This window comes from Zootoca vivipara, chromosome 15 (assembly GCF_965207765.1).
Source record: "Zootoca vivipara chromosome 15, rZooViv2.hap1.1, whole genome shotgun sequence".
In the NCBI taxonomy this organism is placed as follows: Eukaryota; Metazoa; Chordata; class Lepidosauria; order Squamata; family Lacertidae; genus Zootoca; species Zootoca vivipara.
In genome coordinates, this window is record NC_142598.1 from 2,442,583 (window position 1) to 2,458,207 (window position 15,625).

General features: G+C 47.9%; 1 protein-coding gene across 4 annotated transcripts in view; it reads right to left on the reverse strand.

Moving 5' to 3' along the window:
- Positions 1–309: 309 nt before the first annotated feature.
- Positions 310–15,625, reverse strand: part of IQSEC2 (IQ motif and Sec7 domain ArfGEF 2) — a 175,772-nt gene continuing 160,456 nt past the window's right edge. For all 4 annotated transcript variants that reach the window (XM_060269213.2, XM_088658800.1, XM_060269215.2 and 1 more), the window contains 4 exons: positions 15,262–15,423; positions 7,548–7,721; positions 5,889–5,938; positions 310–5,375 (listed from right to left, as the gene is read on the reverse strand). In XM_060269213.2, coding sequence (XP_060125196.1) covers positions 4,314–5,375; positions 5,889–5,938; positions 7,548–7,721; positions 15,262–15,423 — 1,448 coding nt within the window. In that variant the 3' untranslated portion in view covers positions 310–4,313. The remainder of the gene's footprint in view (positions 5,376–5,888; positions 5,939–7,547; positions 7,722–15,261; positions 15,424–15,625) is intronic.

Consider the following 15,625-nt stretch of genomic DNA (forward strand, 5'->3'; position numbering starts at 1 on the left):
TGACTCGCCCTCTAGCAGTAGTCAGTACTCTGTGGCTACCTGTCATACTGAATTTATGGTAAATGTACAGCTTTGGAGAAAGCCTGCTGTTTCTGTGGTGCTCCTGCTGCCCTGGCAGGCTCTTGTGAACTATGCACATCTCCTCTACACTCTGAAACAGTATACGCCAGGTGGGAAAATACTACTAGCTCCAGAGAGCACTAGGCTGGTTTATGGAACAAGGAGGAACTCTGCTGCAGGACCACTGCTCTGTTTCCCATCCCTCCCCCCAAAATGCCCAGTAATCTTAAAATAACACACAAGACATCCTTTCACACAGCAAGGACATTTGGTCAATTTATGAAGCATCAAATATACAGTTTCTTATGTACAAAGTGGACCAGAGGTGAGGGGGTGGGAGACAGCAAGAAACAAAATAAAAATAAAATGCAGTCAGTTTGGAGTCTTCCAGCCATGAACTCTGGGAGAAAGGGCAGGGGGTGGCCCATGCTGCAGAAAATACATGGGCTGGAGCCCACACACCCCCTCCTCTCTTAAGAGGTTGCTATTTATAATATATAATATATACACAGGAATCTCTGTACAGCAACAAACCCAACACAGGAAGTGCAGTGCAGGGTAGGGATAAAGTGCATGCTGGGGGGAGGGCAAAGGGTGGGAAGATCTGATATGGAGTATGGGGGGAGGGAGGGAAGGAAGGAAGGAAGGAGAAGGGAGCCCAAGCCCTGCAGGATGCAACTGGGAGCAACTACAGCAGGGCGACAACCACCACCACCACCACCTCCTCGCAGTACAGGCAGGACTCCTCAGTTCCTCCAAGGCTGTGGAGTCAATTAGCGGAGGATGGAGAAGATGAGGAATGGAGGCTGAAAGTCAGTGAGCCTCCTAAAACCGTTCCTTAACTGGTCCTCTGTGATTATTTTTCCCCATCCTCCAAAGAGCTAGAGGCCTGAAATCCTGCCTGCTCTTGTTGAGTGGTTATTCCTAAAACTGGTTGATGTGACACACGGGCATGACTTGAGGAAACGCATGTGTAATGTGCAGAAACAATTAGATTTATTCAATAATTCTGGTTCCTATAAGGTTCCAGCTTTTGCTGCCTCTGAAGCTGGGTCCTTCTGCTCACACACTGCAGAAAGAAGAGCCTGCCTTCAGAGAGGGTCATCCATTGCCCATCACTATTCTGGCTGGGCCTCCACTTTTCTACTTAGAAAAATAGTGTGCTTCCACTATCAGAAGCACTACTTTAAAATGTAAAATAATTTCTTCCACCAACATTCATAGCATCTCCTTAAAAATATACAGACGAGGCACTGTAACTCTCATGTTTTGAAATCATCCTCTGGCACCCTTGAGCCTACCTCCATATCCCTTTGCCCAGAGTCAAAACACCCACACCTAGGAGTCGGACTAGACTGGGGAGGGTGGTGGCTCAAGGGAATGTCTTTAGGAAAGGGAGAGTGAGAGGAAAGGTTAGGCCTGGATGGGCTCCATTAGCTTGGTTTGGGACAGGAAAAACGGGATCCCATCTGTTTCTAGAAGCAAAGGAATGAGGAAGTAGGGGGTTAAAGTGCATCTAAGCTCCCGAGGAACCAGTGTGTGTGGCAGTGGTAGTTTCTCTCCCCTCTTGGCAGGCAGAGAAACACCCTAGGATAAAAGAACAAACTGGGTGGGAGGAGACAATTACACCCTATATTCCTCTCTATGCAGTTCAGTGAGGGAATTTATCCAGAGAATATATAACACCCCCCCACCCTTTTAAAATGTTTTCAGTGCAAACCCCATGATAGGGGTGGGAAGGGAGTAAGAATAGCCCTTTGTGAATAAGAACTGAGAGGGCAAGACAGATTCCTTCCCAAGTTTCCCCAAAATACTGATGATCTGCCCTGCTCTACATATTACCTTCCTTCCTTCCTTCCTTCCTTCCTTCCTTCCTTCCTTCCTTCCTTCCTTCCTTCCTTCCTTCCTTCCTTCCTTCCTTCCTTCCTTCCTTCCTTCCTTGTAAACAGCAGAAACTCATAAACTCGGTGCAAACTAAAAAGGAGAGCCTCCTTTCTGCAAAATGCCCAGGAGCACCAAAGCCCCCGTCTCCATTCCCTCCTACAGAACAAGCCAACAGGCAGAGAAGTGGAAAAAGCTACTTTATAAAACTGAAAAACTATCCCTCAGAAAGATAAAACCCCTGGTGACCACCACAGATGCCACCAAGCAGGGGTGGGGAGAAAGCATGCTGGAAGCATCCAGGCAGCAAAACATTAAAAGGCTTGGGGAGGAGGAAAGGAGAGAAGCAATCTGTGCAGGCCCTGTGCCAGGGCACACTGGCCCACAAGGCGTTTGCAGTGCCTTTCACTGTGAAGCAAGGGATCTGCCTGCAGCTGCCCTTCCTTGCTGACTCTTCTCTTCTCTCCGCTCCCCACCCCTGCCACTTGGTAGGCAAGGTGGACACAAACAGGAGCACCTGGATAAGGGAGGCATTGCTCCCACCTGCAAAAAAAAAGATAAAAAGTGCCAGACTCTGCTGGCACAGAGCAAGGCTTCTCTTCCATGCAACCACTACATGCTTACGTCAAGCCCAGGAGCCCACATGGCTTTAAAAAAGAGAGACCTGGTAACTATTTTTGCCCCTCTTTGTATAGCTGAGAGTTACTACATTCCCATCTTCAATTGACTGGGGATGTTCAGGGCTGAGCCCTGAGAAACGAATGGAAATAGTGCTTTAGATGGACTGAGCGTTGCTTTTTAAAAAATAAGTCATGCTAGAGACAGCTTTAAGAACTGCTGCTGTTGTGGCAGAAGAGCCATTGGCCTGGATGCGTGTCTATGGCCCACTTAACAGTGGCTGGGAGTACGGCAGTAGCAGCTTCTCCAGCAGACTCATCATCACAATGCTTATCAGGGCAGCCTGAAAGAAGTGGCAGAGAAGCGGTTCCTAGGTTGTGTGAACTGGGCCTCAGCCAGTTCCTTTAGACGATCAATCAAGAGTTCAATACAGTAGCAAAGCTTGCTTAGCCTTTTGTGGCAACAAACCCCAAGTGGGGAATTAGCTGCAAACAGAACTGTGGGTCTAGAACAGGGTTTCCCAAACTTGGGTCGCCAGCCATTGTTGGACTACAACTCCCATCATCCCTAACCTCTGGGCCTGCTAGCTAGGAATGATGGAAGTTGTAGTCCAACAACAGCTGGAGACCCAAGTTTGGGAAACCCTGCTCTGGAACATACCCACCTTTAATTTGCTGCTCTGTTTTCAATATTCGCCATGGCCATTTGCTACCATTCATTCACAGCTATTAAAAACTGGAGCAGTCAGATATTTTAAGTTAGACGGGGAGTGGGGAGCAAGAGGCTCTCCTTCGGTCATCCTTCTGAGCTGAAATAATGCTCTTTGGGCAGGTCTGATAAATGGCACCTGCTATGTAAACAAGACACACAGAAGGCAGCCATGGGGGACTGCCTGCTACTTGGCTAACATTTCACAGAGACATAGTGTAGGTGGGCAAATGCTGGTGCAGAGTCAAACACCAGGAGCAAAAAAGAAGTATCAGCCATTCAAGTTCCACTCTACAGCTTATTCTTATGCCTTCAAAGTGCACAAGTTGTCCCTGGCACTAGCATGTCTGACTTGCTTTGCACAAAAACAGCAGATGGTGCAATTAAACTGTTCCTGGACTGTTCCACTTTGAACTGCAGGGGGAAACTGCACTGCCAAATGCCCCCCTCCCCCAGCTAGCATATCAGGGAAGAGAGGTGGGAATCTTCCCTGGCATCTGGTTTTTTAGACCACCTGGAAACAGTTTTACTGCTTCGTATGCTGTTTGCATGAATGAGGTATACATACACCATACCATCTCCATCTGCAGCACATTTAGGGGAGAGTCCAAGGGGAAACACTCTGTGGGACAACAGACCACAATGGCTGCACAAATGCGGAAGAGATTCCCCCTCTCTTGCACCTCATGTTTTCAGCACGTCTCTGAAAAGTTGCCGCATAGTCCTCAAACACCCCATTTTCTGACACGAAGGAAACAGAAAAGCCCAAGCGCTAAGTAGCGCCACCCTCAGGCCACGAATGGGGTTGCAGATCCCGATTTCTTCCTTTCCGAGGCATTGGTTGGAAGGATGCCCTCTCTCAGTTCTGATCCTAGGAAAAAGAGGGATGGGGTATGGAGTGGGGAGGAAGAAGGGGACTGGCCAAAAAGGTCTAGACACCCACTGGGCCCCACCCCTCCTGACCACCTCACAGCTATGATGGGAGAAGCCCCGAGCTCTGATATTTATATATTTATAACCTATCAACTCCGTGGTGTCGGTGTTCCTCACACGACGGTGCTGATTCTGTTCACTGGCTTCTGTTTTGGGTTGGGAGGCCCTTGGGAGGGCATGGCTTGAGGGCCCCCCTGGTGCATGGTGATGTGCTGGGGCAGTGGGGAGGTGGGGGCAGCTGGAGAGTGGGGACTGAGGGGCGTGTGAGGGGAGGGAGGTGGGAGGGGTGGGTAGGAAGGGTGCGGGGGGATGGGGGAATGGGGAGGGGGCATCGGAGGCTGGCCATGGTGCTGCTGAGCAGGATGCACAGGGTGGCCATGGTGTCCAGGGTAGGGCCCCATGCCGGGAGGCGGAGGCGGCCGCTGCATGAGCTGGGCAGGGTGGTGGCTGAAGATAAAGTGCTTTGGGGCCTGGGGCCTATGCAGGGTGTGCTGCTGCCCACTGACCCCAGACTGATGCAGCTGCTGAGGGTAAGTGTGCGCCAGGGCATGCTGGGGGGCAGGGCTGTAAAGGGGCAGCGGCGAGGTGGGCTGGCGCCCATGGAGGAAAGGGGGGTGCTGGGAGGCAGCAGCAGCAGCAGCCATCTGGTGGGCACGTTTCTGCTGGACAGGCCGGCCGAGGGTGTAGTGGTGGTGAGGCTGTGGGGTGGGGAAAGCCGGGACCGCCTGCTTCTGTGGTGGGGCGGAAAGCGGGGGCTGCTGGGAGTGGTGGTAGCGCTGGACCTGGGGAGGCAGGGGATTGGAGGGCAGGGCTAGAGGGGGTGGGGGTGGGGCTGGCTGCTGGGGAGGAGGGGGCTGCTGAGGGTAGGGAGGAGGGGGCTGGGCAGAGGGGCCGTGGCAGTACTGGGCATGGAGGGCCTGCAGCTTGGACTGGCTGCCATCCAGGAGGGACGGGTGGCTGTGATGAGGGTGGTGGTGAGAGGAAGAGGCTGAGGAGGAGGAGGCTGAGGCCTGGCCAGGGGGCATCTGAAAGGGGCCCTTCCCACGCTTGCTGCCAAAAAGGGAGCCCAGGAAGGACGACGAGTTTGAGGGGGGCCGAGGCTGGGGTTTGTACTCCTCAGGAGGGGGAGGCGGTGGTACTCTCTGGTGGGGGCGTGGGCTGCTAATAATAGACCCCTGGAGGGACGTAGGAGGGTGGAGAAACAGAAAGAAAGAGGGAGAGGAAGCAGAAAGGAGAAAGAGAGAGACACACACAGAGAAAGATGGGGTATTAGACAACTGGCTCCTATAATTCCCCCACACCTATGGGGCTAGGACTTGATACTCAAAGATGGCCATACTTTTCTGCCTGTCTGAAGAAGGGTTGGCTTTAACTAAAAGTAATTCAGACTGGGATGAGCCAGCCAAGTCTTCTGCACCAAAGAAATGACTTCCCACATCCCTTAAACCTCTGTGCCTTCCTCTGCTAAGAGTGGAAGTAATTGCGAGAGAGAGAGAGAGAGAGAGAGAGAGAGAGAGAGAGAGAGAGAGAGAGAGAGAGAGAGAGAGAGAGAGAGAGAGAGAGAGAACGAGAACAGAGAGGCTGCAAGGCAGAGAGTGGGAAGGCTTGGGGAAACTCCACCTGTGTCCCTCCCCACCCTCAATCTCTGGCTCCCTTTCCTCCTCCTCCTCCTCCACCAGCCCACTTACTTCAATTGTGCTGTCCAAGGATCCCACGCTGTTACGGCGGCCCCGCTTGCCTGCAACAGAGCAGGGGTTAGCGAGACCTGAACTCCACCCTCCCCCTCCCTTACAGCCAACACTCCCACTTTGGAGGGGAGGAAAAAAGGGGAGCCCAGGCCAAGAGCCCCCAGCCATCCCACAACCCAATCCCACAAAGCACAGCAACAGAGCAGAGGAAGAGTTAGCAGAAGACAAGAGCTAAAATACAGAGAGTCTCCTGCCCCTGTTCCACTTCAGTCAGATGCAGGGTGGCCATGGTGTTATGGGCCTCTAGGAAGCAGGGGGCCTATTCTGCTGTTGTGCCATTATCTGTGTCAAAGTAAGTATGCCCTTGACAGTGCCCTGCCCCCTTTTACACACACACACACACACACACACACACACACACACACACACACACGGTTTCTTCAGGCACTTCCAAGCCATTATTTTAGGTGGGATTCAATCACAGACCAATGCATTTGGGCTGCACAATTATAGCTGAGTGAGAGGTCTTGTGCAACAAACCCATTTCCTGAAAAGTTCAGACTTTAGCAGTAAGGGAAGTGATAGGAAAATGTGTGGGGTAGAGCTTGCTTTGATGCAATGCCATCTAACCTCTCAGGATGGGATAGGCAGCATTAGGCAATAATCTCCCTGTGAACAAATCAGAATGCTCAGTAAGCAGGTGGTCTGGAAGCACCCTTCCTCACAATCAGTTTGGCTCCAAGAAGCAAGAGAGACACACATCCATTCACCAAAAGTACTGAGTCACCAGCAAACAGCAGCCACCCTGCCCCACCCAATCAACACTACCAATCCCAAATCCCGGGGCTCAATGTTTTTTAGTCAGATGTGTGGATTAGAATTAAAATGATGGTGGATGAAATGCATGTTCTTTTTAGCCAGTAGAGGGAGCCACAAAAATTACATTCTAGAGATGGGCTGGTTTTTGGAGTGGAACCAAAATCAAGCAAAGTTTGAGAAGAACTGAGCTTTTTTTAAAAAAATCTGGATGCCACCAAAACATCCATGTGAAAGACGACGAGTCTTCAGTGGAATCAAGTGGCAAAGGCTTTTCTGGTTAACCCTTGCTCCAGCATATTGCAAGTGGCACTGCGTGGTCGACATCAGCAAATAAAAACTAGCATGCCAAGGAGAAGTTTCAGCCTAGGCTTCTCCATGGCATGCCACTTTCCTACATGTAGGGATTTTACTTCTTCATTCAAATAAGCAACCTCCACATCTAAACCCTGAAGTGGTAGCCTAGAAAAATGCCCTACCAGGTAACTGGTATGAAATGGCCCAAAGTCTGGAACCTACAAAAAAGGAACCCCAAATGGCTCACAAAGCTTTACTAGAGGCATGCAGGGGCCTCTAACACACGGAGGGGGCCGCCAGTGATTTCATGTGATGGTCTACCTTAGAGGCCCTCAAGGATGCCTGGCAAAGCCTGGCATGCTAGAAAGATCCCAAGACCTGTCACAAATTTTAGTTCCTGTGGAATCTAGTGATGTTTCTTTTAAAGTTCTCATCAGCATAAACCCAGAAATTCCTTCCTTATCTTCATCCCAGCCTGAAGCCTACCAGGCTCTCCCCTCCTGGAGCCATGGAAAGATCCCAGAGTCCTGACCCCCAGCCCCTCACCAGCATCAGAGAGGTCACGAAGGGAGCTGCTGAGGGCACTGCGCTTCAGCCCTTCTCCCACAGTGTAGGCATCCTCCAGGCTACTGCGAGTCAGGGTCCCATTCACTGCATCCTTGGGCCCAGATGAGGGGGAGGCATTGGGGCGCATCACTCCTTTTTGCTTCTCTAGCTCCGCTGTGTGTAGAAGAAAAAGAGAGAGGCAGTGAGATTTAGGGGCCAATCTGTTTGATGCTCATCAGCCCCCCCCCCCCAACAAACAGGACTTGCTTCCAGTTTACACCAAAGGAGTCTGCAAATGATGTTTGGAAATAATAAACAAAAATCATGAATCATTTGCAGGGTTTTATTTGAAACAGGGAAAGAGAACCAGTGGCCCTTGAGATGTTGTTGAACTACAATACCCATCATCCCTGAACAGTGGGAGGCATCTAAAGAAACTGGTTTGGCTGCAAAAGCAGCTTACAGATGGGCTGAGATGTAAGAAGGGCATGGATAAGAAATGGAAGAAAGGGGAAATCACAAAGGTGGCGCCTTCCCTGTGGAACACCCTCCCTTCAGATGTCAAGGAGATAAAGAACAATACAACTTTTAGAAGGCATCTGAAGTTTTTTATGTTTGATGCTTTTTTATGTTTTATATATTTTGTAAGCTGCCCAGAGTGTCTGGGGAAAGCCTGCCAGATGGGTGGGGTATAAATAAAAATATTATTATTATTATTATTATTATTATTATTATTATTATTATTATTACCACCCATTTTCATATCCATTTTCAATAGCACTGAGGACTAGAATCACTTAAGTATTGTGTAATGCACACAGTTCTGCTCTCAAACCCTCTTCTCATCCCCCTTGGCTTATTACAAACCTCAATTCAGGCTAGCCTAGCAGCCCCAAAATTGAAGAGAAGAAGAAGAAGAAGAGTTTGGATTTGATATCCCGCTTTATCACTACCCGAAGGAGTCTCAAAGCGGCAGACATTCTCCTTTCCCCTCCTCCCCCACAACAGACACCCTGTGAGGTGAGTGGGGCTGAGAGACTTCAGTGAAGTGTGACTAGCCCAAGGTCACCCAGCAGCTGCATGTGGAGGAGCGGAGACGCGAACCCGGTTCCCCAGATTATGAGTCTACCGCTCTTAACCACTACACCAGGGGTCAGCAAACTTTTTCTGCAGGGGGCCGGTCCACTGTCCCTCAGTCCTTTTGGGGGGCCGGACTATATTTGGGGGGAAAATATGAACAAATTCCTATGCCCCACAAATAACCCAGAGATGCATTTTAAATAAAAGGACACATTCTACTCATGTAAAAACACGCTGATTCCCAGACTGTCCGTGGGCCAGATTGAGAAGGCAACTGGGCTGCATCCGGCCCCTGGGCCTTAGTTTGGGGACCCCTGCACTACACCACACTGGCTCTCTCAATTATTTGAGTCAGGGCTTCTTTTCAAAAAATGGAAAGTGGTGCTTCCCATGAATTTCTGTTTGAAGAGTGGGTTGAAGGCTATTCAGTGAGTAAGATGACTCTTCCCACTGAATTGGATAGGCAGGGCCTTTCAAATCCTTTGCCTCCTCTTCCAAGGGAGGAGCCATCCTGCCCCCCAGAACTAACTGGCAGAGATGATAATGTCACCCCACCCCCACAAGATAAGCACAGCCATGGTGACTATGCCCAGCACAAAAAACTATGTCAAAACAGACATACCAGTAGCTTGCATTTGGAAATTACATAGCACAACACTTAAACTCTCGTTCAAACCAAGACAGCGAAAATATGTGAATTCACACTCCAAAAGACTAAGAGAATGAAGGGGACATAAAGAATGAAGCACCACTTTTTGGTTTCTCTGAAAAACTGAACACAAATTATTGTGATGAAAAATGCAGAGCTGTGGGTCAGAGGACAAGGCCCCCAACTCTGAAACCCAATGAGCCAAGTAATGGCTACTAGGAAAACAATTTTTGACGTTAAAATTTTTGGATTAGGAACTAAGGGGTCAAAAGGCAGACTCAAGAAAGCTGTGAGAACCCAATTTAAATTCCAAGAAAGGAATCTATATATGATCAGGGTGCAGGACAAATAACCCCCCAGAGAGAACATTTAAACATCAGATGGAAAGAAACAGATCCTCATCCAGACAAGAAAAAACACTGCTAAAGGAGGCCACTTGTCTTTTGATGGTGATGGTGCTAAGTCCCTTATTTATCCCTTCCTGAAGAAATGGAAGAAAATCATAAATGTCATGTGAGAGAGGATCCAGCCAGACCAGGAACATCAAGACAGGTAAGACTTCCAGGTAGTGCTGTAAATACATTTGGTTGATGCCCTTCTGGAAGCCAGCAAAATCTAGTGAGGTCAACCAGATCCTTTCAGCCTCCAAGCGGTCAGGTGGAAGAGGTCTGGGTGAGGATAGAACACTGGACCCTAACTGAGAAGATCCAGGAGAAGGGGTAGCCTCCATGATTCATGTGCCAACAGATTCAGCAGATCTGGAAACCATGGAGACCTGGGCTAAAATGGAGCTATAAAAATCACCTCTGCCCAAAGGGACTGAATCCTGATAAGAGGAGAAGGGACTTGCCTAAAGACACCAGTACAGTGGTACCTCGCAAGACAAATGCCTCGTGCAACGGAAAACTCACAAGATGAAAGCGTTTTGCAATGTGTTTGGTGACTCGCAAGACGAAGTTTTCTATGGCTGTGCTTCGCAAGACAATTTTTTGCGGTTTGTTTTTTATTTTTGCCACGGCAAACCGCGCTTCACAAGTTATCACAAGAAGAAGCGACTCACGGAACGAATTAATTTTGTCTTGCGAGGCACCACTGTACATTCAGCTAACAATACTTCTGAATGTTTTAGTATCAGCTTCTCTAGCTATATAAGCTTCTCAACCTCTGCACAGTGGCAGGATCCTGCCACGCCGTGGGGGCCAACGCAGTGCCAGCCATCCCATACTTGAACTACCATTTGAAAGGATGTAATGGAGTACTAGAAAGCTTGGGGTTGCTGTTCCTCTTAATTAAGCAATAGAAGGAGGAAAGCATCTTCTTGTCCTTGATTCTATTTTTAAAATCTTCAAAACTCTCCAAAGGAACTATCTATCAAAGAAAGGAATGAGGAAAATTTATTTTGCATTAATAACATACACTTTATTTAACTGAACTGTCAAGATGTAGGCAGAAAAAAACAGACTAGCATATTGAGTCTTTAATCTCTTTGTCAATGCAAGAGTGTACCCATGAGAGGAAAAACCCCATGGCAGAAAACATGGGCTTTGAGACCTGTGAGATCTGCCCCCTTCATGTCACTTAGGAAGGTGCTTGCATTTGCACTTATGTGTAGAATGCCCTGTGGATAGAGCCTTTAATTTCCTTAGAAATATATATTATTATCCATGACATAAATTTAGGAAATTCCCTTTTCCTGGGGAAAACCTCAGAAAGGTTTGTGGACTGAGCACTGATGATGACCCCACTCATGACACTTGGAGAAGGCAATATGAAATATTCCCTGTGTCTGGGGACTTTCAAAAGAGAACCCTCAGAATCCTGCCCCTCACTCATGGGTGGCAGCAGTGGGGGTGGCAGGATATCAATTAAACATGGCTCAGCAAACATGACACCAAAAACAAAACAAAACAAAACCCGACCTCAGCCAACTCCTACAGACAATAAACAACACAGAAGAAGCAAGAATTAAGGCAAAAGAGAAACCACAAAGGAATTTTTCCTCACAGAGAAAAAAAAGAACCTGCTAACTTGACCAGAAGTAGGGCAGAACTGGAGGGTGGGTAGTTCCTGCCCCTGGAAGAGGAGGCAAAAGACTCAAAAGGCCCTGCTTATCTAGCCCAGTGGGAGAAGTTATCCTATTCACTGAATGTCTTCCAGTCCACTCTGGCAAACTTGTAATTATTATTTCTTTACTTTGTTATTTGTTTAACCAATATTGTTTATCATTAGAGTTTCATTAGTATTGTTTTGTTTAACGTTTTATTTTGTTAAGTTATTTGTCGTGGCGAAGGGGCTTGAATAATTCAGAGAAGCTATGAGCTATGCCATGCAGGGCCACCCAAGATGGACAGGTCATAGTGGAGAGTTTTGACTAAACGTGATCCACCTGGAGAAGGAACTGGCAAGCCACTCCAGTATCCCTGCCAAGAAAACTCCATGGACAAAGACAACAGGCATATAAAAGTTATGACGCTGGAAGATGAGCCCCTCAGGTCGGAAGGCGTCCAACATGCTACTGAGGAAGAGCGGAGGACAAGTACAAGTAGATTCAGAGCTGATGAAGCGGCTGGGCCAAAGCCGAAAGGACGCTCAGTTGCGGATATGCCTGGAAGCGAAAGGAAAGTCCGATGCTGTAAAGAAAAATATTGCATAGGAACCTGGAATGTAAGAACCATGAGTGGAGGTAAGCTGGATGTGGTCAAAAATGAGATGACAAGAATAAATATCGACATCCTGGGCATCAGTGAACTAAAATGGAAGGGAATGGGCGAATTCAGTTCGGGTGACTATCATATCTACTACTGTGGGCAAGAATCCTGTAGAAGAAATGGAGTGGCCCTCATAGTCAACAAAAGAGTGGCAAAAGCTGTAATGGGATGCAATCTCAAAAATGACAGAATGATCTCGATACGAATCCAAGGCAGACCTTTTAACATCACAGTAATCCAAGTTTATGCACCAACTACCGGTGCTGAAGAAAGTGAAATTGACCAATTCTATGAAGACCTACAACAACTTCTAGAAATGACACCAAAGACGGACGTTCTTCTCATTACAGGGGATTGGAATGCTAAAGTAGGGAATCAAGAGATAAAAGGAACAACTGGCAAGTTTGGCCTTGGAGTTCAAAATGAAGCAGGGCAAAGGCTAATAGAGTTCTGTCAAGAGAACAAGCTGGTCATCACAAACACTCTCTTCCAACAACACAAGAGACGACTCTACACATGGATATCACCAAATGGGCAGCATCGAAATCAGATTGATTATATTCTCTGCAGCCAAAGATGGAGAAGCTCTATACAGTCAGCAAAAACAAGGCCTGGAGCTGACTGTAACTCAGATCATCAGCTTCTTATAGCAAAATTCCAGCTTAAACTGAAGAAAGTAGGAAAAACCACTGGGCCAGTAAGATACAGTCTGAATCAAATCCCTTATGAATACACAGTGGAAGTGAGGAACAGGTTTAAGGATTTAGATTTGGTGGGCAGAGTGCCTGAAGAACTATGGATGGAGGCTCGTAACATTATACAGGAGGCAGCAACGAAAACCATCCCAAGGAAAAGGAAATGCAAGAAAGCAAAATGGCTATCCAACGAGGCCTTACAAATAGCGGAGGAGAGGAGGCAAGCAAAATGCAAGGGAGATAGGGAAAGATACAGGAAACTGAATGCAGATTTCCAAAAAACAGCAAGGAGAGACAAGAGGGTCTTCTTAAATGAGCAATGCAAAGAAATAGAGGAAAACAATAGAATGGGGAAAACCAGAGATCTGTTCAAGAAAATTGGAGATATGAAAGGAACATTTCGTACAAAGATTACCATAATCAAGGACAAAAGTGGTAAGAACCTAACAGAAGCAGAAGACATCAAGAAGAGGTGGCAAGAATACACAGAGGAATTATACCAGAAAGATATGGAGGTCTCGTACACCCCAGGTAGTGTGGTTGCTGACCTTGAGCCAGACATCTTGGAGAGTGAAGTCAAATGGGCCTTAGAAAGCACTGCTAATAACAAGGCCAGTGGAAGTGATGATATTCCAGCTGAACTATTTAAAATTTTAAAAGATGATGCTGTTAAGGTGCTACACCCAATATGCCAGCAAGTTTGGAAAACTCAGCAATGGCCAGAGGATTGGAGAAGATCAGTCTACATCCCAATTCCAAAGAAGGGCAGTGCCAAAGAATGCTCCAACTACCGCACAATTGTGCTCATTTCACACGCTAGCAAGGTTATGCTTAAAATTCTACAAGGCAGGCTTAGGCAGTATGTGGATCGAGAACTCCCAGAAGTGCAAGCTGGATTTCGAAAGGGCAGAGGAACCAGAGACCAAATAGCAAACATGCGCTGGATTATGGAGAAAGCTAGAGAGTTCCAGAAAAACGTCTACTTCTGCTTCATTGACTATGCAAAAGCCTTTGACTGTGTCGACCACAGCAAACTATGGCAAGTTCTTAAAGAAATGGGAGTGCCTGATCACCTCATCTGTCTCCTGAGAAATCTCTATGTGGGACAAGAAGCTACAGTTAGAACTGGATATGGAACAACTGATTGGTTCAAAATTGGGAAAGGAGTACGACAAGGTTGTATATTGTCTCCCTGCTTATTTAACTTATATGCAGAATTCATCATGCGAAAGGCTGGACTAGATGAATCCCAAGCCGGAATTAAGATTGCCGGAAGAAATATCAACAACCTCAGATATGCAGATGACACAACCTTGATGGCAGAAAGCGAGGAGGAATTAAAGAACCTTTTAATGAGGGTGAAAGAGGAGAGCGCAAAATATGGTCTGAAGCTCAACATCAAAAAAACCAAGATCATGGCCACTGGTCCCATCACCTCCTGGCAAATAGAAGGGGAAGAAATGGAGGCAGTGAGAGATTTTACTTTCTTGGGCTCCTTGATCACTGCAGATGGTGACAGCAGTCATGAAATTAAAAGACGCCTGCTTCTTGGGAGAAAAGCAATGACAAACCTAGACAGCATCTTAAAAAGCAGAGACATCACCTTGCCGACAAAGGTCTGTGTAGTTAAAGCTATGGTTTTCCCAGTAGTGATGTATGGAAGTGAGAGCTGGACCATAAAGAAGGCTGATCGCCGAAGAATTGATGCTTTTGAATTATGGTGCTGGAGGAGACTCTTGAGAGTCCCATGGACTGCTAGAAGATCAAACCTATCCATTCTTAAGGAAATCAGCCCTGAGTGCTTCCTGGAAGGACAGATCGTGAAGCTGAGGCTCCAATACTTTGGCCACCTCATGAGAAGAGAAGAATCCTTGGAAAAGACCCTGATGTTGGGAAAGATTGAGGGCACTAGGAGAAGGGGACGACAGAGGACAAGATGGTTGGACAGTGTTCTCGAAGCTACGAACATGAGTTTGACCAAACTGCGGGAGGCAGTGCAAGACAGGAGTGCCTGGCGTGCTATGGTCCATGGGGTCACGAAGAGTCGGACACGACTAAACGACTAAACAAACAAAAAACAAAAAATGTGTATTTTAACTTCAATAAAGCTTATTTTTTTCCATTAAAAAAAAAGATATCCCGCTTTATCACTACCCAAAGGAGTCTCAAACATTCTCCTTTCCCCTCCTCCCCCACAACAGACACCCTGTGAGGTTGGTGGGGCTGAGAGACTTCAGTGAAGTGTGACTAGCCCAAGGTCACCCAGCAGCTGCATGTGGAGAAGCGGAGACGCGAACCCAGTTCCCCAGATTAGGAGTCTACCGCTCTTAACCACTACACCAGGGGTCAGCAAACTTTTTCTGCAGGGGGCCGGTCCACTGTCCCTCAGTCTGAATGTCTTCCAGTCCACTCTGGCAAACTTAGCTGCCTACTATCTGCTTACCACCTGGGCTGTTGGATGCTGCCCCAATGATGCCATCCACAACCCTCATCCATTATCCCCCCTGCTGCCTCCCTTCCTACAGTATCCATGCCCCCTCTTAATGCCTCCTGTCCTTTAACAATCCCTGCCCATCACTCACATTCCACACGGTACTTCTCCATCTCTTGCACTTCAGCAATGGATTCCCGCAGGTCACTGGTGAAGCGCAACCGATCCTGCAGGCTGGGGGCATTGAAGATGATCAGGACTTTCCTCTCCCCACCGGGAACAGCTGAGAGCAGTTTAATCCCGAACTGGTAATCTGGGTGGCAGAGAGTGAGATGCTGGGTGACTGTGGGCCCCACTACTCACCCTCCCCTTCAATGCGGGTAACTGGCAACACAGAGCTGGGCCCGGGCAAAGGGTTTGCTCTGAGATGGGGAACCAGGACGTCTCCAGCTACAGACAAAGGCATGAGCAAGCAGAAAGGAGGTCCACAATAGGAATGGGGCCGAAGGCACAAC